The sequence below is a fragment of the Xiphophorus couchianus genome, chromosome 11 (genome assembly GCF_001444195.1).
Source record: "Xiphophorus couchianus chromosome 11, X_couchianus-1.0, whole genome shotgun sequence".
Taxonomy (NCBI): Eukaryota; Metazoa; Chordata; class Actinopteri; order Cyprinodontiformes; family Poeciliidae; genus Xiphophorus; species Xiphophorus couchianus.
In genome coordinates, this window is record NC_040238.1 from 27782951 (window position 1) to 27810010 (window position 27060).

General features: G+C 36.8%; 2 protein-coding genes across 3 annotated transcripts in view; one reads left to right on the forward strand and one right to left on the reverse strand.

Annotated features, from left to right (window-relative positions):
- The window catches only part of mtus2a (microtubule associated tumor suppressor candidate 2a), a 47014-nt gene extending 26399 nt beyond the window's left edge, over positions 1 to 20615 (forward strand). Inside the window, exons 5-16 of one of the 2 annotated variants that reach the window (XM_028031565.1) lie at positions 5244 to 5408; positions 8038 to 8136; positions 11161 to 11348; positions 11450 to 11575; positions 13042 to 13108; positions 13544 to 13758; positions 13872 to 13977; positions 14073 to 14146; positions 14245 to 14343; positions 15070 to 15189; positions 15329 to 15429; positions 16018 to 20615. In XM_028031565.1, the coding sequence (XP_027887366.1) occupies positions 5244 to 5408; positions 8038 to 8136; positions 11161 to 11348; positions 11450 to 11575; positions 13042 to 13108; positions 13544 to 13758; positions 13872 to 13977; positions 14073 to 14146; positions 14245 to 14343; positions 15070 to 15189; positions 15329 to 15429; positions 16018 to 16441 (1784 nt within the window). In that variant the 3' untranslated portion in view covers positions 16442 to 20615. The remainder of the gene's footprint in view (positions 1 to 5243; positions 5409 to 8037; positions 8137 to 11160; positions 11349 to 11449; positions 11576 to 13041; positions 13109 to 13543; positions 13759 to 13871; positions 13978 to 14072; positions 14147 to 14244; positions 14344 to 15069; positions 15190 to 15328; positions 15430 to 16017) is intronic. The other variant, XM_028031566.1, reaches the window with a different exon arrangement.
- Positions 20616 to 21707: 1092 nt separating this feature from the next.
- stoml3b (stomatin (EPB72)-like 3b) lies at positions 21708 to 26851 on the reverse strand. The gene is made up of 7 exons (XM_028031567.1): positions 26639 to 26851; positions 24872 to 24978; positions 24714 to 24786; positions 24539 to 24621; positions 24247 to 24450; positions 22474 to 22608; positions 21708 to 22362 (listed from the first exon to the last, which is right to left on the reverse strand). The coding sequence occupies exons 1-7, from the start codon at positions 26700 to 26702 to the stop codon at positions 22174 to 22176; spliced, it is 855 nt and encodes a 284-aa protein (XP_027887368.1). The 5' UTR covers positions 26703 to 26851; the 3' UTR covers positions 21708 to 22173.
- Positions 26852 to 27060: the final 209 nt, after the last annotated feature.

A 27060-nucleotide genomic window follows, 5' to 3' on the forward strand; every position in this document is an offset into this window, starting at 1 on the left:
ACTCAAATCCTAAAATAGAGTGCTATCACTCTTATCTGCACTTTTTTTTTTTTAAATGAAAAGAATAATCTAATAACGCAAGAAATCAAAATGAATCTAGGGAGCAGAAGGAAGAAGGTGAAGAGTGATGTGGCTGTAAACACTAATCCAATGAGTCAAAATGAGCAGCAAGCATAGAGAATGGGAAAATGGGATGGAGGGGGAAAATGAGCGGAAAGAGAAGCATCAGTGTAGATGGAGGAGAGGATGTCAAACCCCAGATGCCACACAAGGCTTAGATCTGGTCTGAGACTCATGCCAGCTCACTGCGAACAGATGGTTTCTGTGGTGCATGCACACACACACAAGCACGCATGCATACATGCACACAAGTTCTCACCCAGAGAGCAGCAAATTAGATGGGCCAATTAGATATGGATGCTATTCTGTGGATAAGGAGAATAAAACTAACATGGCTGACACTTCTTAAAGCATCAGAGCTGTGACAGGGAAGATAGTCTCATCAAGCCTGTTCATTCACTGACAGCTTCAAAGTGCATTTCATTCAGCTCGCTGTTAACTTGGCTTTATGACTGAACCGGCCATTTCACGCTGGAAAAAAACTGCTGGATCGATAGCAGCCAAACTTTAGTGTTTCCTGCATTATGTGCTAAAGGTAAACATGAAGTATTAAATGAATGCTGATATGATTATTTGTGTAATAAGTTTTTAAGATTTCTTGCAAAATATTTTTGTTAACTGATTTTTAGTATATGTTCTCGATTTTATTCTTTGTACTTTTTAAAATCATCTCTTATCATATGGTATCATAAGTATGGAAAATTGACAAAATGCCATTTTCTTTTACATAAAATTGTTTGAATTCTTTTTAGTTTTAGCATTCACATAACTTTTTAAAGTGTACAGTGTTTTTTTTCTTCATTTGACTCAATTGATAGTGCTGGTTTACATGGCCCTGCAGTGCAGCCTGCGGCAGTCAAATATTAAACATAAGTTATGCTAAGGACTTTTTTTCCTAACACTTTTGTATTATCTTTCTTTAACATTTGCTGGCTATGTTTTGACCTTTTTCTAAGATAAAATGCAGGTTTTATTGTTCTGTCTTGAGCTTTAGTGGTGGTGCTTTTTCCCCCTTTATTTACTACAGTTCTACTTACTCTCTGTGAGTGAAAGTGTGTGAGAAAGTCTGTAAACAGCAGGCACAAATGTATACTACCTACTAAACTGCAGTGGAAAATTGACCTAATCTATACTGAGTGAGGAAAGAGTGAGCACGTTACAAACAACAAATGCACCCTGGATGTACTCAGCTCTTTTGTATGTGATTATTGCCTCAATGAAATGATTGATGTGTGTCAGGCTGGCAGTAAACCAAAACTAGAAAAAAAAAATCTTTCATGTTGCTGTCTGTAAATCACGTCTCGGAGGTGTGTAGATGAACATTTCAGCGGGCTTGAATCTGGTTCTTGCTGGTTTTTGAGTCCAGTGCAGCTAACAGATGGTCATCTCCATAGGTCCTTCTCTGCCCTGTCTATATGTTACAGGACCATTGTGTGCTGTTCAAGTGCTCTCTAATTTACATTTTAAAATGCTACAAGACCTGATTTTGTATGTGTTTTGGTGCACTTGCTTACATCTTAAATTGCATACAAATCTTATTTACAAAGCAGAGGAATCTTAAAGGGCACTATAATGAAAATCAATTATTTATTATTGTTACTAAATGATGTTTTTTTGCCGACAATTACAGTCATTTGCCATACAACCCCTTTATTTTTCAGAATAGCTTCAGGTAAAAAGATTCTGCACTTAAAGTCACAGCTCCTTAAATAAAATCAGTTTGTATGAAAGCTCAAAATAGCACAACTGATTAAAAACCCCACATGAAGGTGGAAAATCTATCTTGTAGAAACTTGTGAAAAGGTGTGTGAAATGCTTTTACATGCGTTTGAATGTGTAAATGATATATAACAACAAATTCATAAGGAAAAGGCTGAAATCCGTTTAAAATATTTTAATTACATCATGTAGTGACGGATGAAACATATGTATGATCTACCACGAGTTTCACATGTTGAATTAATACCAAGCAGCGTCTAAAAATCATGAGATAACCCTGCAATATATTTTACATGTGGAAATTATATAATATGCAATCCATAGGAAATCTTCCATATAGGAAACATTATTCCACATGTGTTCGACATGTGAGACTAATATTATGTAGCAACATTAGAAACAGATACAGGGAAACTTACCACATGAGAAAGGTTTTTCTACATTGTGAAAAATGTTCCTTTACTTGTCAGACAGACTTATTTTTTTTCTTGAGATCATAATGTGTACTTAGTGTGTGCATAGACTGTAAGCAGAGTGGAGATCTGAAAGATCTTCCAGGCAGAGCAGTAGCTTTAATAGGATATTCTGAATGATGGTGGAAGAATGACAGACATTTTCTACATGAACCTCATACAGAGGAGAGGAAGCAGCAGTTGACAGGCAGAACAAGCATCAGTCTCTGATGGATTTACTCTTCATACTTAATTACACCCACTAAACTGACTGTAGTGTGCATCTGTCAGAGGGAACATGTTGCTTAATTAAAAGAAAACTGATGAGGTATGATCTAAATATATTTCCAAAGATTATCAGATGTTAAATCCTATATTTAAAGGCAATCAAAACTTTGTCGTTTCCTGAAAACTTACAAATATTGAAGTTGTTTTCATTTACATTGTAAATGTAAAGCTGGTATTTTGTAATTTTACTCACTTAATAGTGTTGAAAAACTGTTATTTTGATTTAAACTATTTGAGAATATCAAAGACACTTGTTATTTCACTGAAGAACATCAGATATGATTTATGTTCCCTAGTAAAGATAAACTAAATCAATATAAACAAACCAAAGTGTACATCAACTTCACCAGTTTGTTTTATGGTCATACTATAGCGTGAAATGTTTAGTTACTTCCAGAAGGAGAATGCATTGATGACTAGGATTTTTTTTTCTTTGGCAAGTCAGCAGTGCCAGCTGTGCAGCTTTATTCCCTGTCAACACTTAATGTGTTTGTGTGAGCACCTGGAGAGGGCAGCTTCCTGTAAATTCAGCTGAGATGGAATGGATCAGATCCTTTAGGACAGCATTTGAGGGTTTTTTTGCTGATGGGGAAGGCTCCAATTAAGCTGAGTTCATCAAAAATAAACGAGATTTTAAGTCCAATGAAAAGTCTTTTAGAGCCATTTCTTATCACTTTAAATAATCAGAATTGTATTTTTCACAACAGGCAAACTGTGAAGCTATATGTGGGATTTTTATCTATTCATCTACTTTGACTAAAACAGAACAAACAAACAAAAAATCTGCATTAGTTTAGTTTTTGCAGGAATGTTCAAGAAATTTCTCCTAGAGAATGGCCTCCTGCTGAGGTGTAAAGAATGCTCCCTACCTCATCCCCAGCTGTTTCCACATTTTCATGATTTCTGTTAAATTTGCATAAGATTTCTCATGCACTCTCAGAAAAGGCCTGGGTCTTCCTCTGTCTTTCATTTATTTCTTTTCATTGCTTTTTTGCCAGTCTACTTACTTGATCAGCTTCCCCCTTATTTAAATCTCTTCCTTCCTCTTCTTGTCATTTGTCCTATGGTGTACTTTGTCAATCACTATGTTTTATCATAAATAATTTATTTTATCCAAGGCATCAGTCTTATAATGGCTCTGCTATTTATATGTTTACAAGACCTTTGAGAGCATCAGTCAACTGTCTTTTGATCAAATATTTACTTTAGTAGATATTAATATTTCTGAATTCCCATGTGATGGAATAGCAACTAGTGCAGGTTGTAACCGGCCCCTCACCCAATGACCATTTGAAATAGGCATCAGCTATACCAGAGTCATCTGTAGCTATTTTAGAGCAAGACTTTGGTTTAGTGCACCAACCAGATTATGGGAGCTAAACCATAATATTAATGAGGACAAAAATTGAAAGCTTTGTTAACCTATTTTTAAAATAATAAATGCCTGACAGAAAGGGCAATTATTTAGTGAAGTCGACTTAAAGGGGACTTATTCTGCACAATATTATGATGTTCACAAAAGCATTTTTGTCTAAACAACTGTCACCAGAATAAGTTTTATAATAGTGATCCTCGTATTGCTTGAACAAGTCTCACTTTTCGCCACATAATTCGTTCTTTGGTTAAAGTGTATTTGATATGGTTAAACATGCAGGAGGATTGTTTGGAGAAAATTTTGATTAATAAATTTAAGTCAGTTCAATTCAGTTTATTTATAGCACATGGCACCAATTCACAATACATCATCTTAAGCCACAATAAAAATTTCAAGTCAATGATGCAGACGTGTCTAGAGTCAAGCAGTGAAGTGATGCATGGACAGAGGGCTCTGTTTGGAGATCTTTTTCATTCTTTAGATTTCAAAAAGTAGCACAATGAAGCTAGTGTTAAAAAAAGTGATGGATTTCTTAATTATTTGTTTGGAATTATCTCTTATTTTGTAAATGTTTCTGTACAGGTTTTTGTCTCAATCTTCTTGATAGGAAGATTGAAACAATGTTCTCTTGCATAACTGCTCTGAAAACATGAGGCACCCTGCAGTGAGCTATTCTAATCCCAGAAACCTGAGGGGGTTTTGGCACAACATGAGACAAACCTTCAGTCTTCTGGTGGCACAGAGAGAAGCAAGTTGTTCTACTTGACTAAATTATAATCTTAAAGTTTCTTTGCAGCAGCCTTAAATTAAACGAGTTATTATTTGGCTTGCTCTGCTGTGCTATTATTGATCAATTTTGCAGAGATGAGCTTGGGAGATGATGTATCATAGCTGGTTAAGGTACATAGTAGACAAGATAGCAGTGCTAAAGACTGGAACAAGCAATCATCAGTATTATGTGCGAGTTGAGGTGAGTCGGTGTGTCTCAATTTGTGTGAAAGAAGGGGTGTGGGTGTGTGTGTGTATGTGCATCTGAAGAACAAATGCTGTGATCCAGGTTAGAAAAGGAGGATTGAGGGCAGCAGCAAGACCCTCAAGTAACAAACCATTTCTCAGTCCAGTGAGTCCAAATTTAGATGTAACACCAGGGTCGCACAGCCAGGCAAGGAAAAAGGTTGTATTCATGAAAGGTTGGGATAGATGGGTTTAGAGAAACAACTCATTTGAGATTAAACATTTGATTGAAAATTAAAGCTCAGAGAAGTAAAATTGTATTTGATGTGTTCCAGGTCTGAGTGTGAGTGAGGAGCCTCCGCTCCACAGAGTGACAACGAGCCCACCATCAACAGATCAACAGAGGGATCCGCCATGTCGCAGCAGCAGCCTCCAGCCCCCTTCTACCCCAGCGTTACCACGACGCTACCTGCCACCCCAGCCAAGAAGCTCACCTGGAGGTCAGTAGACCATAAAGAAAAAACAACTAGTCTTCCCAAATATATAATTAAAGGCTCAGGTGAGCTGTTTTTATTTTATTTTTAAGTGTTGTCGTAAACAACTCTTACAACAACACTTACATGAGCAGTTTTATCCCCAAAAGAGTCAGAAACTGATAGCTGAGTGCTGCAGTGCTGTCAGAAAGGGTAATATGCTATTTTCAGACTATTGTTTGCTTGCTTTGCACCAACCTGGGCACCTCGCTGTTTAGATGGCAAGGGTTGTTTTTTTATTTTGGTTTTCTGCTGAAATATTAAACTGCTATAAACAACCTTCTATGAGCTAGTTTAGCTTTTCAAGCTGAAATAAAAATGTGAAATTCATGCAGGATCACACCTGACTTTGTTAGCACCAATAACACTAGCAACAGACATGGCTGTGATGCTTTTCACACACAACAGGATTTTCACTCGTAGAGTTAACACTAGATACCGTGTGGAATAAAATGTGAAATGTATTGTTTTTATTCTTTATAGGATATTATTGAACAATGAACACTAAATTTATGTGTGTTTTATGTAATCTGGTTTGAGTAACATGTGATTTATGGAGGAATAACAGCACATTTGCAGTTGCTGAACTTTTTCTCACCCCCCAGTCAAACTACAACTACAGGCAACACTTTTTAATATGAACATTAGAATCAGTTATTATCTGTGTAGTGTGATAAAACTCAGATTTGACAGAGTTATGCAGGACTCTTATTTCTTAAACATCTAGCTTGAAACTGTTGTTCACATTATCTCTACTTTTCTGCTTTGTTATCTTACTTATTACATTTATAGTGGTGATGTTTTTTCTTGGACATCTTAAATATTCACCAGTCCATTGCAAATCTATTCAAACCCTTTGGACGTTTTTTTTTCACTATATATGCTGAAATTTCAGGGTTGGGGTGAGATGAGTAGTTATGTGATATAGATGAACATTATGTAATGCTTAACTGTAAATTGGAAGGAAAAATACAAATGCTCTGGGAAAATACTGTATTGTCAAATAAAAACCTAAAAAGCAGAGCATGCATATGTTTTTAGCTGTCCTGAGTTATTACAGTGGTATATGTCAAAAGCCTGGAATCTTGTTTTATTTATTCATTAATTAATTTATTATTCTCTATTTTAGTCTTTCCCATTAATTAAGTTTCCTTTGACTTTAAGAAATGTGCTAAGTAAATAAGTTGCATCAAATTCACCAGTACACAAGATAAAACAGTTTGAGTGTTTAGCTGGTATGCAGCTGCCACCAAAAGCTTTTATCTTCATGGATTTGAGAAACCAAAGAGTCTTTTGAAAACCACAAAATGTCAGAATGCCTGTGGAGTGAAAACATGACGGACGCTGTAATCCAGCCAGCCCCACACGTCTGTGGCTTGTTTTTCATAACTCTGCAGTGTTACCCTATGAAATCAATTCTTATGCTAGAATTTTAAGAAATATTTCAATGAAAAAATAATTAGCATCAGTTTAAACTCAGTTTTCAATAAGGCTTGTCATATACTTGCATACATGAGGACATTTTAAAATGTCGGCTGAATTTTAGCTTTGATCGCGTTTGACTAAATCTGTACGGCAAAGATCTAGTCCTAAAGATTGTATCTGTTGCTACCATAAAATGTTGATTTAATTTGAGTGTGTTTCAGCTCTATGTTATGTAGATCTACAGCAGTCAAATGGCTCTGCTCCCATAAAGAGAATTGTAAATCTTTCGCTCACTTGTGACACTGATGTTTTTTAATACAAACTCAAACTATTACAGCAATATGAATTGATCTGTGATATGAGCACCAAAATTATTAGCCACTCTGAGAGCAACATTTGAATGACAGCAGAAAAGCATGAGGAGTGAACACACATACAGTGAACCCATAAATGATCTCTCCAGAGGCCCAGAGTATCTCTCTAGGGTTATATGGGGATTTGCTCAGGATCAGAGGCTTCTCTCCCATAACAGGTCTAATTAGTTTCTTTTCAAAGCTTCTCTTTTCCCTCTCCTCTCTGCCTCATGACAGACTCTCTACAAACCTCTTCAAACTTCCTTTCTTCTCACTTTCCTCCCGTTACCGTTTTAACTTCACACAGTTTCATCCGTAGCACTCCAGTGCAACACATCTAACGTCATTCTGTAAAACCTGTTGCTCGCTTTCCACCTCACATTCCTGCAGCTGTGTAAAAGGTGTAATACAAGCAAATGCGCAAGCACAAAATAGAAAAAAAGATTAGAAATCCCTATTTGGAACCTATTCTGGCCTAGAAAGCGTGGAATGTTACTATGAGCATGAAGGTGATGCTTATGTAGACCCTTGAATGCCCTGTTCATGTTTGACAGATGGTACTGAAAGATATTTATAGCACACAGCATTTGGGATAGCAGGATATGAAAGGGAAGAGTAGAAAAAGACTGAAAAAAGTAAAGAGTTTGATGATTGTGACACGTGCACACATACCCATATACATATACTATCCAGCTAAACATGCCTTGATAAAAAAATGAACACTTTTGCCAGATGCTTCCCCTTATGGATTTTTAAATTTTGTATGATTTGCTAAGGATGAAACCACCCACTGATTTATCAAACTTGTGTTTTGACAGTTGGCAGAAAGGAGTTTCAGCGGAGTTCAGAGGTCACACGTTCTCTTCCTTCTTCGCCAAAAAGGTTGGCAGTGGTTCCCCCGAAACTCCAGTCCCCAGGTAAGTTCTTTAGCTGAGTACTCATTAAAGCCTGTTTTGTATATCCATTAACATTTTCATTTCAAGACTGCATGAAAAAATGCGATAATGCATAAACTCACTCATATGGACTGTTTATTGTAATAAGCAATTTGTTTTGGACTTTGGGAGTAAAAACTTGCAGACTGCGCCTGTAGAACTGAAAATAAGAACGTTCTCTGCTATCACTCATGATTTCTATCAGTGAAAGATTCAGAATAAAAGGAATAACTATTCTGGGGCCAGCATTTGACTTATAAATGAAAAGGTTCAACAAAGGTTGCAAAAACTACTTTGAAAGTATTTCACGAAAATTAACATTTTCATGAAAACATAAACAAAGCTGATCATCTGACTGTATGAAATCAGTCTATATAATTTTTATAGAATGTATATATTTATCCTTTTAAATAGAATTACTGAAGTAATTTAGGGTCTTGATGATATTTTAATTTAGTCAGATATCCTGGTAACTATATTATTACCTCTACCTTTACAGTAAATATAAATGCAAATACCTTTGTCTTTGTCTGGTTCTTCATATAAAGATTTCCTTAATACATAGTTTGATCCTCATGTTTCCATTCCAAAACTACATTTCAGCTCCATGTGGTTCTTTACTCCTTTCCTCCAGCTCAGCCTTTCGAAATATTTTAAACTATGAAATTTACCCACAACCAATTGCAGCTTGGATGGTATGTCGTTATTCCAAGTATGTCGTGCTGAGCTGAGCACACAGCTCCATCTATGATTTGATTTAGTCCATAAAATGCAGAGCTTTTCCTTCTTCCAGCTCTGCAGTGGTGAAAAAAATTTTTTTGTCATGGGATTGCAGCAAACATCCAAATGTCTCCTTATAAAAAAAAAAAGTCTCCCCAGGCTTTGTTTTTTTCTTCTGTTTAATATTTCCACTGCAGTGTTACTGGTCCTTACTTTCCTCCTTGCACTTCACCTAATTTTACCTTTACCTATATAATCAGACAAAGAATTTCCTTCTGCCCAATGAAATTTGCATGTATTGACATAGATTTATTATTCAGTGATATTTCCAGGCATCCGTGAAAATCCAGGTTGTAATAAATACATTTAGAATTACATACTGTTTGCAGTCTTTTCAATATTTTAACAACACCTAAACCAAAAAAAAAAAAATCTAATCTCTGCTGTCAGCAAGATCTTTCCTCAAGTTTTCATCATTGTTGCTCGTGTTAATATTCCAAATCCGTTCTCCCTGCTCCCATCTGCATCACACTCATTTAGTATTCAGTATCCTCTCTGTAACCTTTCAGATGGAAACTACAGATGTCTGCAGGTATGTGTGCACATGTGTGCTTGTCAGGAAAAGTAGGGTGGAAATAATTTAGAGTCACAACAAGGAATAATCATGTGGATAAATGCTCCAAGATCTGCTAAATGGTATGGTTTTTGAAAAGCAAAGTCTTTTTCTCAACCTTATTCACTTCCTCTTTCAGGGAAAAAGTGATGTACTTTTCTTATCAGCTTTCTTTCTCACTCATCTAAATGGGCTTTAGAAATGTATCATTATTACAGTGATTCAGCTCCTCATCCCCTCCCCCTCCTGCTCAATATTGCCTTGCAACTCTTTTCTCTCTTTTATCTCACAGCTTTTTCTCTTATTTTATCCCCCGTCCCACCCCACCTTCCTCCAACCAATTCTTTCCCATTACCTGGGACCCTGCACCCCAATCTCTGCCTCACGTTGTCATGGAAACCGCTCCCTCTTGCTTCAGTAGGTCCGAATAATCTGGCTCAGGCTGGGGATGCAGAGGTGCAGACATTTAGTTCTTTGGTTTATAGGAGGGATTTAAAAATTACAATAACTGTTTTAAAACATTGACATTTCAAAACTAAAAGATGTTGTGCACCTTTGTTCACAACCATTGACAAGGTGGAGCTCACACAGGTTAATGGACTTGTCTGTATGTCAGCTGACACATAGTGGTGGTCTCCCTATTGGGATAAATGACGAGGTGAGCATGGTTGCCCAGCTTTCAAATTGCTCTCATCATTAGTGGATGAAACCTTTATTTAGATTGATAGTTAACAAGTAAATACTTGCACAAGTTATTAAAAACCCTAGATGTTCACAGTGACACTCTCTGTGGATTAATTCGTGTACAGAGCAGATATTAGTCCCATTTATCATAAAATTAGAGGCGGGTATATCAGATTAGGGGCAACCACAAAGCTTCCTTTGCAGAAAAGATTTCATTAAGTTCCAATCATTTATCTCATGAAGCGATCATTAGCAGAGGGTCAGGTCAGATCTCTCCTAATTTAACAGCGGTCAGTTTCATTGGTACAGAGAATTAAAAATTAGATCATGAAGATATATCCAGTGTGTTGCAAAAGTTTGCACACCCTTTCAACTGTTTCACATTTTGTGGAATTGCAACCATAAATTTTAGGTTGACCAACAGTGAATAACTGTAAAATAAAATAAACATCATACATGGTATTCACATTTTACAAATGAAAGTCTGGAAAGTGTGGTGTGTATTTATAGTCTGTGGTCAGTGGAACTACCTTTTGTTGCAATTACAGCAGAATGTCTTTTGTATAACTGGAAATTGATGTTGTTGCTGATTGTTCTTCACCAAAAAGCACAAGTTTAGTCATATTGAATAAAGTCTTTCTAAGATCATCAATTTTGAAGTCTTGGCACAGATTCTTGATTTTGATTTGTATCTGGAGTACATGCAGACTTTGATACACTTTGAACTGATTTCTATCCTGGGCTGCATGTTAAGTCTCCTTCCAAGATAGTTGCACTCTATTTGTTTATTAGGTAACTTCTGACTTAATTTAGGGACTGAAAACACATAAAAACATATTAAGATAAAGAAAGCTTTATATTACGTTTCCCCCCCCCCCTTGTGAAACACATAACTGCGTCTGAACTGCATTGTTGTTGAAATGTGTTATACAAAATAAACTTGACTTCGACCCATTTATAGCCTCTGCTTGCTTTTCTTCGCTCTAAAGTCCAGCCCGGGCAGCGACCTGCAGCGGCGGTGCGGGGTTCCACTCCTTCAGGGTCACCTCGGCGTGTGGCTCCCCTGAGGCCGCAGCAGGAACACCAGGAGAACCTGCAGAAAGAGAAAGAAGAGGCTCAGCAGAAAGAGCAAGAAAGGCAAGCAGATGAAAAGGAAAAGATGGAACAAATGGAGGAGGTCAGTAATGAGAGAGTCAGCCTAACTACTTAAAATTTGCTTTCTTCTATTGCATTTATCTACACTTATTTGTTGTTTTTTTTGTTCTTTTTGTCGCTCAGGTTCACAGGCTACAGAGGTACTGCAACCATCAGGAGAGGCAGCTAAAGGCTCTGAGGGATGAGCTGCAGAGAACTTCTCTAGGTCTTGATGCCTTTATCATCACCACTCAGCATTATTGCCTCAAGGTAGCCAAAATGAAATGATATAATGAAAGTATGACCTTGTGCCTGTTCCACAACAGTGGCCCTATTCCCAATTAACTATGACTTCACACATCATAAAGCAGCCAAATAATTCTCAGTGGAGAGTAGAACTGATGATCAATGTTGTGATTTGTATCTTTCCCTCTGATTTCCCGTGACACAACTTTTGATTATCAGTGGAATTCATCTCTTCTCCTCCATACACTTTCCACATGATGTTTCCTCCGACCATTTTTCTTTGACCTTTGATTGTAGCAAACACATGTGCAATGCCTGTGCAAACTGTGAACATGAATAAGGACGGATGGATAATTTCCCACCATGAGGTGAGATTCTGGATGATGAGTTAGAGTGACTGTGTGAAGACGGGCTCTACGTTAGTGTGTCCGAACTGGTTTCACCCTGCCTGATGATGTGTTTAAGGCGCTGAGACAGGAAAGCAGTGATCCTGTCTGTATCTGTCTCACTCCTTTATAGTCATTGTCTGAGCGCTGCATTCGATCGGCACACAGCACAGAAATGCAAAAGACTTGGGCAGCAGAGATGGTTTGAGCACCCCCTGCTGATCAAAACTGCACAGAGCAACTGTTGTAAATGATATATGCCTCATTTGAACTGACGTGTTTTTGCTGTGCTGCTCATGCAGGTCACGTACACTCCCCCCTTGCAGGGCAAATGCACCCTTCCGAAAAACAAAATTAATTGAAAGTGACATTGAACCCTGTAAGAACAAGGACGAATGGACTTGTAGTGTACTAGTCAGGGAAAAAAATAGCAAATATCAGTAGAACCCAAGCAAAATGTTACATGGTCTTCAAAATTTTTGTTGATAAAAATGGAAAAAATTTATTTTACATATGTACTCAGTCAGACTGGATGGAAGGTGTGTGTGAATACAAATTTTTAAATTCACAGATTTACACTTTGATTGGTCTCATTTTAACAAATGAGTGTGAGTGATCTAATCTATTTTGTTGTAGCTCTGGCTGTATTCTGAGAGATGTCCCAGCTTATAAAAAATAGCCTTATTCAAATTGGAATAATCAACTATTGTTTTGTGGCTGTGTCATTCACCCTGAGGACTTTACAGAACTGCTGCATTTATACTCAGATTAAATTATTAACAAGTATGCTTATTCTAAACTCATTTTATGTCTTAATTCTTAGGAATTTTTGAAAAAGTGTGTATCCTAATTTTCTGTTTATTTTGCCTTATGTTGATCTTTGACAAAATGTGAAAATATTCAAGTCACATGAATACATACTTAAGATTTGCAACTTAGTCTCAGTGTTTGCTTATGAAGTCCACATGTAAGCTCATTGTGACCTGCTGTATACTCTTGCAAAGTCTTGCTACTGCTATAAAGAATGCAAACTTTTTACTGATAATTATTTTTAGATTTTTCACAATGTCAAAAATATGTAGTTGTTTTCTCTGTAATTTGCAGAACAAAACTGCTGAGGAAGGTCAAAGCGAATTGTCCTTGGAGTTGAAGAAAGCTAGAGAAGAAATGAGTAAGTGAGAATAGATATGACTGAATATTGATGTAGACATTTTCTCTTGCTTTATTGTATAATTCCCAAGAGTGTATTTGTCAATTACTTTCACAGATATTAAACAGTAATTCACTTAATTATTAAAAATGCAATATTTTTCATTTTTAGCTGTTTCATTTAAAATACATCTTTGGTTCTCATAAATTTATCTCACAGACTCAGTGACTGAATATCAAAATTACTCTGAGTTCTGGTTAGCATATAAGCCAAAAAAAAGGGTAATTTATTCACATATTTATTTGTCTTTCTACAGATATCATCAGAATTCTTACGTTTATTTTTTTTCTCCATGAAATTCTGTTAGGCTTGAACACGTTTTAGCTACTCAAAATCGAAGATTCTTTGTTAAAGTTGAAAATTTTCATTTCCTTTTTTAATCTGCTTGATGTGCAGCTTCCCACTCGGTGCGCTGGGAGAGGCTCCAGCAGGACAAAACAGCGCTGGAGGTGGCATTTGAGCGCGAGCTGCAGGAGCTCCAGGTGCAGCAGGAGGCAGAGCTGGCTGCGGTGGAAGAAGGCCTCAGGAAGTGTCACGCTGCTGAGGTGGAGCACCTGAAGGCGGAGCATCGGTTGGAGATGGAGGAGTTGACGACTCAGCAGCAGGAGCAGGTGACAGAGAGGAATCAGCGGATTGGATCCGGTCTTTCATGTCCAATGTGAACTGTCTAGTTTCTTGTATTTGTATATATATATATATTTATATATGTTTGTGGATGTGTTAGATGGAGGAGGTGACAGTTAACCACCAGGCAGCTATGCAGGAGCTTAGAGACATGCATAATATCACCATGGCAACACTCCATGAGGAGCATGCTCGTACCATGAGAGGTATGTTTTTAGATATGAAATAAGAAACAAAATTGTGATGCATGTACTGCTAAAACTGACTTCTCATTTTGTTGTGTTGCTGTGTTTGTGCGCAGACTTGAGAAAAGCTCATGAACAACAGAAGCTCCTCCTAGAGGAAGATTTTCAGAAACTCAGGCTGTCTTTACAGGTATTATATCTGCAGAAGATAGTACTTTATGTATTCCTTATACCTGCTTGGCAACTTGGATGTATGATGTTCAGTTTCTGCTGTGTGTCTTTGATTAGGATCAAGTAGATACGCTCACATTTCAAAACCAGAGTCTAAAGGACAAGGCCAAACGCTTCGAGGAAGCTTTGAGAAGGAGTACAGATGAACAAATCATTGTGAGTATAAATCTAAGTTTTCCTAAACAGAACCATCTGTCTCACTCCTCAAGGATGTCTCCAAAATGAGTCCACTTCAGTTTGGCTTCTTTATAAATACTTCAAAGTTAAATAAAAATAACACAGTGCTTTTGAAAATGATATATTTTCAACTTTTTGTCATGTAAAATCCACAAAATACAGTTTTGTGGCTTTAACAGCAGTGTTTAAAGTCTTACATCCACTGAAATCAATAGATGTTTTGCAGATGCTAAAATTGCTTAAATAATAGATTATTTTAATTTAGCAAACCCAATTTATTATTGATAGTAGAAAATCAAATAAAGCTTAGCTTAGTTATCATTCACTCTCTGGCCACTAGATGGTGGGAAATTACTTTCAATACAACCCTTGGTACAAATAAAATATAAAGTCCATCAACCACTCAGTAATACCAAAAGCAGATAGAGGTAATATCTGAACAATTATCTAAAGGGAGTTGGAATACACAATAGCTTTTGCTCTGCATTGCCTTATGTGTTCCTTGGTATTGTATGAAAACAATGTTGTTGTTTTTTTCATTCCATTTCACAATAATTCACTTTGTTTTAATTTATCATTTATAATGCACATTATATTAAAGCCTTTTCTCCTTCTTCTTCTTCTTCTTCTTCTTCTTCTTCTTCTTCTTCTTCTTATTATTATTATTATTATTATTATTATTATTATTATTATTGTTTTTAACAGGATGCTTTAGCTCCATACCAGCACATTGAGAAAGATCTGAAGAGTTTGAAAGAGGTTGTTGAGATGAAAAATCAGCAGATTCACCAGCAGGAGAAGAAGATCTCAGACCTGGAGAAAGTGGTAGGCTCAAATAGGCCTTCTCTAGGCACAATCTATCAACCTTTGCATGCAAATGACAGATGCAGAGCTTTCTGGATTCCGATGATGTTGAGTGTTTGGTTAATTAAAGGTTGCACCTCTGTTGCATTCTGAATTTGAGCAGGCTCAAAAGAACGTGTTTCTCGAAGAGAAGATCCAGGTTCTGCAGCAGCAGAATGAAGATATGAAGGCTCGTATTGAGATGAACCTCGCTACGTCTAGGTAAGACACATCTGGAAAGCATTGTGAATCACTTTTACAGATATTTACAAAATTGGGCAGAAGAGCCTCTGTGTTATACGACTTTATGGAAATGTATGTTGTTTCAGCAGCTTCTGGAAATGAGAAGTCGCAGATCTTGTAGTGCAGGATCTGCTGATATTAACACAACAAATGTTTTTATTTGAATTGAATTGAGTCTGTTATTTGAAGTGCTATCTAAACTATTCTTGTGAAACATTGAAGGTTACAGTGAGTAGAATAAGTTTGACTCTCGATCCAGACTCACTAACACTGGTGTTAAAATAGGCTGACTTTCAGCATTCATGTTTAGATTAAATTTGTATAAGAAAGCACTAAAAGTCCAATTTCCAATATAATTTTCTGGGCTTCAACATTGGAACCATGACGAACCAAGCTAACGTGGCAATATAAAAGACGTCCATGACCATCTTTTAAGGGGTTGGTTTTTGTGGGTTTTTTGGTTTCATTCTGCAGCAAGGGCAAGGAGGAGAACAACTAGTTCACGGTTAGTTCTAAGATTACATTGTATTTCCTGTTTCATGCAGTCATTTATCCTTCCCCATACAGGCAACTGACAGAGGAGAACGCCAACCTGCACGACTCTGTGGAGAAGGAGAGCACTGAGAAGAAGCGCCTGAGCCGCAACAACGAGGAGCTGCTGTGGCTTCTCCAGACCAGCCCCCTCATATCCCCGGCCTCGTCACCGCTCCACCGCTCCTCCTTCTCCACCTCCCCTGTTCCCTCCTCCCCTCTGTTCTCCTCCTCGCCCTTGGCAGGGTGCGACTCGCCCACCCACTGTCACGGCTGTCCCAGGCAAGCTCAGTACAGCTCCCCATCGCACAGAGCTGCCGTCAATCAAAACCTCTCTCCCGGACCTGCCACGCCCACACACAGGGCGGCTTTCAATCACAACTACTCCTCCGGCCCGAACACGCCCACTCACAGGGCGTCGTCAGGTTGCTGTAACTCAAACACCTCTTTGCATAATTAAAAGCAGCTTCCAAAGCTCACACATTTCCCGTTTTTTCTCCAGCACTCCAAATCTTTTCTTTGTAGGCATGTATGGTGTTACAAAAAAGCAACTAGAACCAGTTACCATAATACTGTACAGACACTGTGAACCACTCTGACGGTGGTGTTCGTGATGCAGAGATTCTATAAGTTAGATATACAAACACAAAAAAATGCTGGCTACCACTGAATTTTCCAGTCAGAGCTTCTGACTGTTCAATGTGTGTTCATGTCTTTTTAATTGCACACTGTAAATATTGTTAAAATTAGAACAGGTGTTGTTGATAGATAAACCTCCCATGCATGTGTCCTGCATAGTGCAAAATGTAGAGATGGAAATTACGCATTCAATCCACCAGAATACGATACTTTGATGTGGCAAAAACGCATTCACACGCACACACACACACGTCAACACACACATGCATCCTCAGTAAAATAAGCTGTTCTCCATTAGAATAAAATGTGGAAGGAGAGTCAGTTCTCTCCTTTCATCTGGACTAAACAAAGCGCCTTAAACTTGGTCCTACCACCTCACCAGCAGAGAGTGACCAATGTTTTGTTTATAAAGGACTTCGGTTCAAGAATTGGTTTGTAAATCGAAGCAAATTGCCTCCTCGAGTTCTATTTGAGTGTTTCTAATTAGCTCAGTGCTGATAGTTTAACCTCCTCGGAGCCATGTTACCTGCAAAATACTGAGAACTTTGTGTATTTTTTACAGCCTTGCCAGGTCTTCCTTTACAAGACAAGCTCCTCTTTACTTCAGGTCCCTCAGGTCAACTTGCAAAATCTGTGTTTGCTGTTTTCTACGTACCTCGGTGGGAATGTGCAGTCTGTTGTGTCTCAACAACAGCAATCACAACACAACAGTTAACGAAGCGCTTGGAGCTAAAGGAAACCTCGCACAGGATTTATTGTTTTAATTGTTGTCTATTACTTTATAGTACAATGTTTAACTGATTTATTTATTACATGTCTTTTGCTAATTAAGCAAGCATGTACTGTGAAAGTCTTCCAGTTTTAACGTAAAAATGATTATTGCTGTTATCTATTTATCGATGCTGAAATGTTTAGAAAATATTTGTGTGTTTGTAAGTTTAAAAATATTTGTCATGGGACAGAAGTGGAATACAGATATATGACCCCAATAGAGCAGATAATCTGGAGATCCCAACTATATTGTACATTACACTGGTTTGAATATGCAAAAGTATTCACATCCCTTAAATATTTTCACATTTTATGGCATCAAAACTTCTTTGTTTTTATAAGGATTGTATGTTATAGACCAACATCAAGTAACCAGATTTACTCTCATCCATTGCAAGTAGTTGTCCATTTTATTATTTTTTTTTATAAAATTGCATGATAGCTCTAAATCAGCAAGGATGCAATTGTGAACACCCACTTTCAAGTCTCACCACAGACTCGTATGGATTTAGGTCTGGACTTTGATTGCACCATTCTAGCACATGATTATACTCTTTGATCTACATCATTCCACCCCCCAATGTTTAAAGTCCTTGTCCTTACTTTTTCCATTTTGAGATGATCAACAAAACAGTATTCTGTGAGGTGTGCTTCGTATTTAAGATCTTTTGAAGTTGAAAAGATCAGTTTTGTTCCATTTCGCCTAACTTTGTGTTTGGTCTATCACAAAAATCCTAATAAAATACACTAAAGTTTGTTGCTGTAGTGTGACAAAGAGTTCGAGGGGCATGGATTCTCGGTATCTGTGGTGCATGAATGCATAGTGTTTTATTTCATTGAGTGAACAGAGGACAAGTTTAGAACAAACAGGGCACAAATTACTGGATTTGTCCATGGCTGCAGAAAATTCTAGATTAAACTTCGAGGGGACTGTCTTGTGTAAAATGCGTCTAAATTATGTAGGTAAAACAGAAAAACTTTGTTTACCTTTTGTGATGTGCTTAATTAGTGTAGAACTTGTAGAACCTGTATTTGTAGTACCTCTTCATCCCCTTTTTTGTAATAGTCCTTAATTTACAATTGGTAATTCATTTATACTTTTGCATACTAAAGAAAACCACAGCATCATAGAATATCTCATTCAGGGAAATCTGAGTTGTAATTCAAAAGATTTTCTTTCTTTCTTTTGTACAGCTGCCCTGTAAAAACAATTTTAAAAATTTCCCCCCAAAATTATTTTACAAAACGGCAGAGCACACCACAAGCCAACTATGTTATGTCTGCTTCTCATGGTCTTTTTCCTGGCTTAAAATAATATACTGTAAGCTACAGATCTTTATCCACAAAATTGAAACAGTTTAAACTTTAGCCACTGTAAATAGATAGATCTAGAGAGTCGGTGTCAACAGTTTTACTACCAAGGGGAGCATGCATTTGGATTAGTAGTTATTGTAGTCGTATTTATTGGTAAATAAAGCGATATTTGGGAATTGAAGTAGTCGGGTTTAATGGGGTTTTAATGTGGAGATCCGGTGCTGGTCATTAAAAAACTCTCTTGAATACTTACTCTGCAAAGAAAATGTAAAAAGATATTTACCAGCACACTTGATTTGAATGTTTACACCTCAGCAGGTGAGCTTCATTTAAACGTTATTGGACCAGGCTTTCAGTAACAACAATTCTCCAGTAAAGATGTGTGCAAAAGCCTTTAAAATAAATAATAAATTCTTTTTTTTTCCTCAATGGTTTTCTGACAGAAAGTTTTGGAAGGTAAAGCTATACTTCAGCCTAACTTTAATGCATTTTCTCTTGTCTTTCCCATGCAGAAGACTTACTAGCAAATATTGGCCCTTGTGTCATGGATTACCCATTAAAAGTTTTTCACCACTGCTGAATTCAATGATTATTGTTCAAATTAAAAAACTGCTTCTGGATTTTGAGAAGTACTTTAGAAATGCGGTTAAAGTAATCCTCCTACCCCCTTATTTAATTTAAATGATGGATTGCTGCAGCAATAAAAGAAATATTTATTATAATGCTTTTTACACATCTTTACTGGGGGTGAATAAAAGCTACGGGAGATGTTGGTCTGTAACTTCTTTACCAGCACTTTTTGATGGTCTTGAAAAGAACTCTTTTCATTACACTTTGACTTTTTGTATGATGTGGACACAGGGTTGAATGCTCCTAGCAGAAGAATGTCAAATGCAGTGTTCGAGAAATGTATTGAAACGGTCACAATTCTTTTATGTCTTTTTTCTACACTGATGATTTTAAGAATGTCTGCTCAATTGTAAAAAGGAAAAAATAAAACAACAAAAAAACTAAACAAAACAAAAATACCCACACAAAAAGAACGAGGGGAAAAAATACCAGTCAAAAACTGTGTTTTCAGATTGTTTTGGATTATTTTTCCTCACTTACAACACTAAAAGATTCCTCCTAAAGGTTCACCTCAGGTGCAAAAACTACAGTCTACAAAGATGCAACAAATCTATTGTTTACAAATGGCAGCATACAGTTCTGAATTTCGAAATAAGTCTTTTGCATGGACTACAGTTTCTAAACCCTAAACTGGTATTGTAAAGACCCTGCAATGTGTCCCGTGGACATTTGTGTCTCACTTTGCTCTGAATGTCAAAATTGTAATGATTGCATTTTGTAAAACTCTTTCATGCCATTTTGTTTACTAAAGAAAGACCTCTTTTGTGATCATTTTGTAGCAGCTATTGAATATGTAGCATTTGGACAAAACTACTCACAGAACAGCGTGGATAATTTAATATATTTGGCAATGTTTTTAACACTCATGTTGGTTTCTAAATGCTGCTGTAGCACATGTGGCTTGTCAACCTTCAATTCAATTACTAAAATTTATAGAGGTGATCTTTAAAACTTTAGCTCCTATGGATTTTGATCCTGAGACGAGCTTTTCGGTGCTGATTGTATGTTTGAATGTAAATACATTTACAACATGAGTTGTGTGTCTTAGTGCACCGACAGAAATAGAAGCATGTTTTCTCAGCCTTTGCTGTCCTTGTTCTACTTTTCTCTTCTTTGACCTCTTTGCATTGTCCATGGTTAGGTTGTAACTGTAGCGTGGGGAGACGTACAAGAGAAGGAATAAAATCATTCATCAATGTAATATGAACACAGTATGTTGATGCCTTTGTTTGTCATTTACGGGGGGAGAGGACAATACTAAAGTGTTTAAGAAAAGGTAACAGTGTTTGTGCTATCTTTTCAGAATGACTTGTGCCATTCAAGAACCTTTATCCAACTGCAAATTATATTCCTTATGATATCCAACTGCAAGTGGATATTCTCTCATATGTCACTACTTATATAAGAAGAGATATAGAGTGTCTTTTAGGTGTTGGCATTCCTTGAATTTTTTTAATATACATTTTTATGTTGTAGCTGCAAATATAATGTATTTTGATGGAATTTAGTTTATATATTATAAAAATGTAGTGAATAATTATGAAGCAAAAGGAAAGGATTTTGTTAATCATATATGGACCGCACACCTTTTACATTTTAGCTGTATCAAAATATGAAGGGTGCGTTGTACGGTTTCATTAGGGAAGTGAGTCAAGATTGACGGACAATATCTCTAAACGGCAATTTCTCAATCTCACCATAGTTTCTCAGAAGAGATTTTGGTGTGGACTTTGACTGGGCCCCGTGGCACATAAACATGCTTGATTCTAAGCTGTTGCATCTTAAGGCTTATTGTTGTGTATGATTTGTTATCATCCTGGAAGATTAACCTCTGCCTCTCTCTCAAGTGGTTTATAGCCCATAACAGATTTTAAATTTTTTTCCAGATTGCCCTGTGTTTAGTCTCTACAAACTTCTTGCTCAGCTTCAGAATAACTGAAGGTAACTTAGTAACTTTACTATGGTATAAAATGGCACCATATAAAAACACACACTGTCCCTTTAAGGAAGTTGTTTCTTTGTGTATGTTTTTTTTCTTCATTAAACTTTAGAGTCCTTTACATACTGAAATTAAATTACACACATGATTGTTTACTGCTTATTTGACTTCTGAACACAACTATTGGCACAGAAGCTTTGCGCCAGAGTGCCCCAATACAAATGCACAACACACTTTTCAGAGTTTTATTGTAAAAAAAAAAAAAAAGGTTGAAAAAGCCAAGAGTTTTAGTTTGACCTTTTCAAAACTGTGTCATTATAAGAGTTCATGAAACCAAAACATGACTTTTCAAAAACACATTTAGTTTCTTTGTAACGTCACATTAGCGTTTCATTTGGGAGTTTCCAGAATTAAGATACGAAAGAAACTTTTGGAGTTTTTCGACACAATGAAACAAACACATTTATTAAAACATTTAGTTACTTGTATAACATCATTACAGACCCAAAATTAGAAACCACATTCCATTTGGCATTCCATTTTCTATTTATATCACATCCATAAGAAAGACTTTGTTTGATCAAAGCTAACAATCACTAAGCCATGAAGGATTGGCAATGATTTCTGGCAGTTTTTTCTTTAGCATATGCTTTTTTATGTTGTAGTTGCAAATATAATGTATTTTGATGGAATTTAGCTTATATATTATAAAAATGTAGGGAATAATTGTGAAGCAAAAGGAAAGGATTTTGTTAATCATATATGGACCGCACACCTTTTACATTTTAGCTGTATCAAAATATGAAGGGTGGTAAGGGTTGTATGTTTACATTAGAGAAGTGAGTCAATAACTGCAGCCCAACTACTTCCTTATACTCCAAATGATAGCGTCAGCAGCCTCACTTGCGCATGAAGTGAGATATGATATCCATAGGGAGTGGGAAGATGATGGTGGAGTTCTTCTCCGCTGCAATGGTGTTGAGAGTCTGCAGATAGCGGAGCTGCAGGGCTGATGGAGACTCTGCAATAACAAGGGACGCCTCCTTCAGGGCCCGGGAGGCATTCATTTCACCTTCAGCTGCAATCACCTATAGCAAGAGACGGATATTAAAATAAAGCAAAAACACAACCAAATGATCAGGTTTTATGTGATGCACTTGTCTTTTTTTTATTTTTTTTATCATGTTCAGTGTCCTGACCTTTGCCCTGGCCTCTCGAGATGCTTCAGCTTCGGCAGCCATGGCTCTCTGCAGCTGAAGAGGCAGTTTCACATCTTTGATCTCCACACGTTCCACCTTGATGCCCCAGTTGTCCGTGGCTTCATCCAGACTTGACTGGAAAATAGAGAAAGATGATCATTACCTCATATTTGAAATTAATATTATGTGTTGTTCATTTGAAGAAAACAAAAGGCAGCATTATATTTAACAAAAAATCTTTCTAAAGTTTGAAAGTACCTTTTGAAAATAATTACCTTAATTAAAAGCATACTTTTAAAAGTATGCTTAATTAAAAGGTTACTTTTAATTAAGCCCAAATGTTTTTTATTGGTCTGATATAATATTCCAATCTTAAATGCCAGGTTTTCATTAGCTGTAATCAGAAAATCATCCTATTTAACAGAAATAAAGGCTCGTAAATATCAGTCTCTCTGTAAATAATGTGTATTGTGTGTTTCACATCGTTAACTAAGTAATTGAAATAAATGAACATCTTAAAAAAACGTATTTATTGAAAATAACTGAATATACATATCAAAAGAGAAATCTATTTTGTATAGCATGGGTTCAGATGGTCCAGGGTATGGGGAGAACATGACCCCCCAAAGCCTAAGATTCATAGTGACCTAGTCCAAACCTATCCGGCCCTTTCCGTACAACCCCGAATTTACATCACTGGTAAAATTGACGCTTAATAATCAGTTAACTTGATAGATTTTTATTGCAGCTTGTTTTAAGAGACCAGTGTTTTTGTGAAGACAAATGTTGTTTTTCTGTGGTGCACAGTGTACTACAGAAACATAAGTGTTACTAGTGACATAAATAGCTTCACTCTGTATAAACTCCCACAGAGCAGGGCATACTTGACTTGTTCTCAGGGGGACTCAGTGTGGAATAAAAGTGATAAGCTGTTCAGTGGGAAAATTCTGCTCTGTGGGAAAAAGTCTCCACATAAAACAGTTTTTTATGTGAGACTGAGCAGATGAGGACAGCTGACAGCAGCTCATTGCTCTGAGCAGTAAGTCAAGAGGACACACAGTATCACTGCAACTGGTGAACTAACAAAATATAAAGTTTCCCTTTTATTTAACCATAAACAAATTAGAATGAGAAATTTGAAAAATTCTGCCCTTTTTTATTTTTGGTATTGTCGTTTTTCTAAGTCAACTTTTAAATGAATAAATAAATAAATAAAAATACATTCCTTTTCTCTCATTTTATTTTGAAACAGGAAATATAAGGAACTACGCATGGATTGAGAACACCAAACTGATTTGTATTGGTTTGTGCGATTTGTATAGGGTGAACGCAGAAGAATAACGGATGATTTCACCAAATTTGTTACTAGCATCCTTAATCTGCTCTAGCTAAAACACTAAAAAACTCAGACTCTTTCTCAAACCTGGACTTGATTATTTTATACTACTTGCAGAATATCTAAAACCTAATAAACCCCAAATCCTAACACAATTTGTGGTTTCTGAAACCTTTATTTGATTTGTCAAAGTGCAGACATCTGCCCGCATCTGAAAAGTCTGACTAATTAATCCCCCCAAGTCTAAAAATCCTAACTGCGCCCCTGCTGTGAAGTATTCTGGTTCAGAAACTTGTCCCATATACATATACAATAATAATGACCCTTGGGGTTTATTTGAACTTTCTAGGCCTTTGGCAAACACATTGATTGTATATGAATCAGGAGGGAGGGAACAAAAGTCAGAGAGTATGTAAGAGCCCTTTCAGCTTCTATACCTGCATGCTGTGGGCGATGCCCTCCCGATCAGACAAGACCTCTGCGAGGTTCTTGGTGCCAAGAACATTTCTGAGGGTGGTTTGTGCGAGCAGGCGAGTGGAGAAGTCAGCGTTAGTCACGTTGGCCACAGAGGCGATGGGGTCGCTTACTCTGAAGTACACAACACCGTCCACACTCACAGTGACTGAATCCTTAGTGAGAATCTAGAGCAAAAATACACATTATAGACATGATATTAATCTGACTTTTACATGAAATTCCTCTGAAAGTGTGTTGTTGTGTGCCTCTTGCCTCTTGTGGTGGGATGTCAAATGACACAGTTCTCAGATCCACTTTCACAATAGAATCGGTGCATGGCAAAATGAAGAAAATTCCTGTCGATATACAGCAAAAAGGTGCAGGTATGAGTGTTTGGCTAAAGCTAAAAAAAAGTAGGACATAAATAGAATAGACATGATTACTACACCTGGTCCTTTTGCCTTTCGGTCGGTAATGCGACCAAGTCTGAAGATGACGGCCCGCTCGTACTCCTGAACAATCTGCAGTATTGGCCACAAACAATCAGTTCATGTTCTTGTTTGCACTGAAACGAAATGGGTGCTTTCTGGTGTTCAGCTCACTCACCTTAAAGCAAACCCAGATTGTTATTGGGAAGGTAAAAAAAACAAAAATCCCTGAGAGAATGACCAGCACCCAGCCGCAACATCCCAGAGATCCAATCGGCCCTTCAGCTAGTGAAAGAGAAAACAAAGTCTATAAAACGTGTTAAGAAACAGAAAATGATTTGACACATTTCTTGATCGTAAAGAAATGCCTGTTTTTTGGTTCTGTTTTTTTTGTTTTGTGGCACAAGTATGCTGCATTAGTAGTAATTACATATGAAACAGATAAAGATAAGGAGGGTAAGAAATGCAGTCTGAGTATAAAGGTTAGTCTTCAAACCCTGGATGGCTGTTGAGGATTCATAGCCTCCATACATGGGGTGCTTCTGCTACATCAAGTGCCACCTGTGAAATGCCTACTTTAACAAAATCTGAATCCCTGGACAACTGCCGATATACAAAAGTAATGTTAGAAGTTGAACTTTAGCATTAAACATTAAAGCATTACATTTTTGTTTGGACTGTACACCAAAGAAAAGTTAATGCTTTATTTCACAACATGTATCTTTTGTTTACTTGTGATCCTAAATGCCACCGACAGTTAAAAGGTGTGTCGAAGGTTTATTTTATATTATTATTGAGATCATGACAGAGCACCCCCAAACAAAAACATATTTGGAAAGATCAATTATTAAAATGTTGGCTTATGCAACATGATCTCTGGAATAAAGCTTTGTGGAGAAAGGAAAGTAATAACACACAACTAACGCTGCTTCCAACTTGAAGTGATAAATGCATTTCCAGATGAAAAGCCATGAGGATATTTCCTTTTATATTTGTTGTTATCAGAGAAAACACAATCACATTTTGATGGAAAGTTTTATCTTTTGTGACTTTTGCTGTAATTGTCAGCGCCCACACAGACACATTTAAACCAAAACCACATTATACTAGGTCACAGGAAATCAGTTGAACAAACAGAAAAAGCTTCCTGTTGTTCAACCTAAGAAAATTTCCCAGTTGCAAATTAAAAAAAAAAAATCTAAGGGACAGTTATTTCTTTAAGGGCTCTCAAGATCTTTCGAAGCAAACACAAAAAAGCTGCAAGGGTCTAAAATGAAATGTTGCCTTGCAACACATGTATTTGTGAATGTCAACAAACGCAGCAAACCCTTTTCTTTAGCATAAACTGCTTTCACATGATCAAAAAGGAAAGAAAACAGGGTCATGTAATCAGTTTCAGTTTTATAGATAAGTGTTTGTCCACATTTTCAAATACCGTATAGACAATCGCTCTATTGTGTTTTATGGAAAGAAGCACTTATCTAAAAAAACCAAATCGTAGACAATTTACATACTTGTGGTCAAAGCTCTGAAAAACAGGGTTTCTTTTTGCTTGGCTTAATACAGTGTAGAAAATGCTAGAGAAGCTAAAGAAGCAAATAATTCTCAGTCACATGATTCAGTGACTGTTTATCTTAATGACATGTGATTTCTGTCTCTACGCTGATAAGAGGTCTGCTTTCCTCTTTGTTGCGTCGCTGCTTTTTATCAGCACAGTTGTGTTCTCATCTATTCATGAAGTACATTTAACTCCTAATGTCATAATTAACAGTGAAAAACCGTCATGTAACATACAGAACACCTGGTCAGGATTACATAAGGTCTTTAATAACCAAATAAAAAAAACTATTTGTAAGTAGTGATAACCACTATACTACATGACACAGACTGTCAAGTCATGTTTAAGCATGCAAATGAAACAAACAAAAAAAAATATTTGGCTTACATATTAGCGTATCTCTGCTCACTCCTCTCCTCTTCTGGCTTTCCATTTGGTCCTCCATTTCCATGTGCTGCCCAGACTTCAGTGAATTCACTGGAAAAATATGCTGAAAGGGTTGTAAAAGTGCCTCTAACCAACAGGAAGGGATCCAGCCTTTTAAAGCTGCCACACTAGTATCATATTTCTTAATGTGGAGGCGTGGCTTTGACTGTGAGCTGATCATCAACAGAGTGGAATCATAAAACTTCACCCAGGTTCAAAGATAATTTTGTTGTAAAATAATATATCTTGTGTGGCGGGGCTGAGAGAGCACAGAAAAATATTTTTTTGCATGATATACTGTAAGTGTTACATACAAATAATCTTTGAGTAATTTATATAGATACAATGGCAGAGAATTGTATATCCATAATATTAACAAGTTA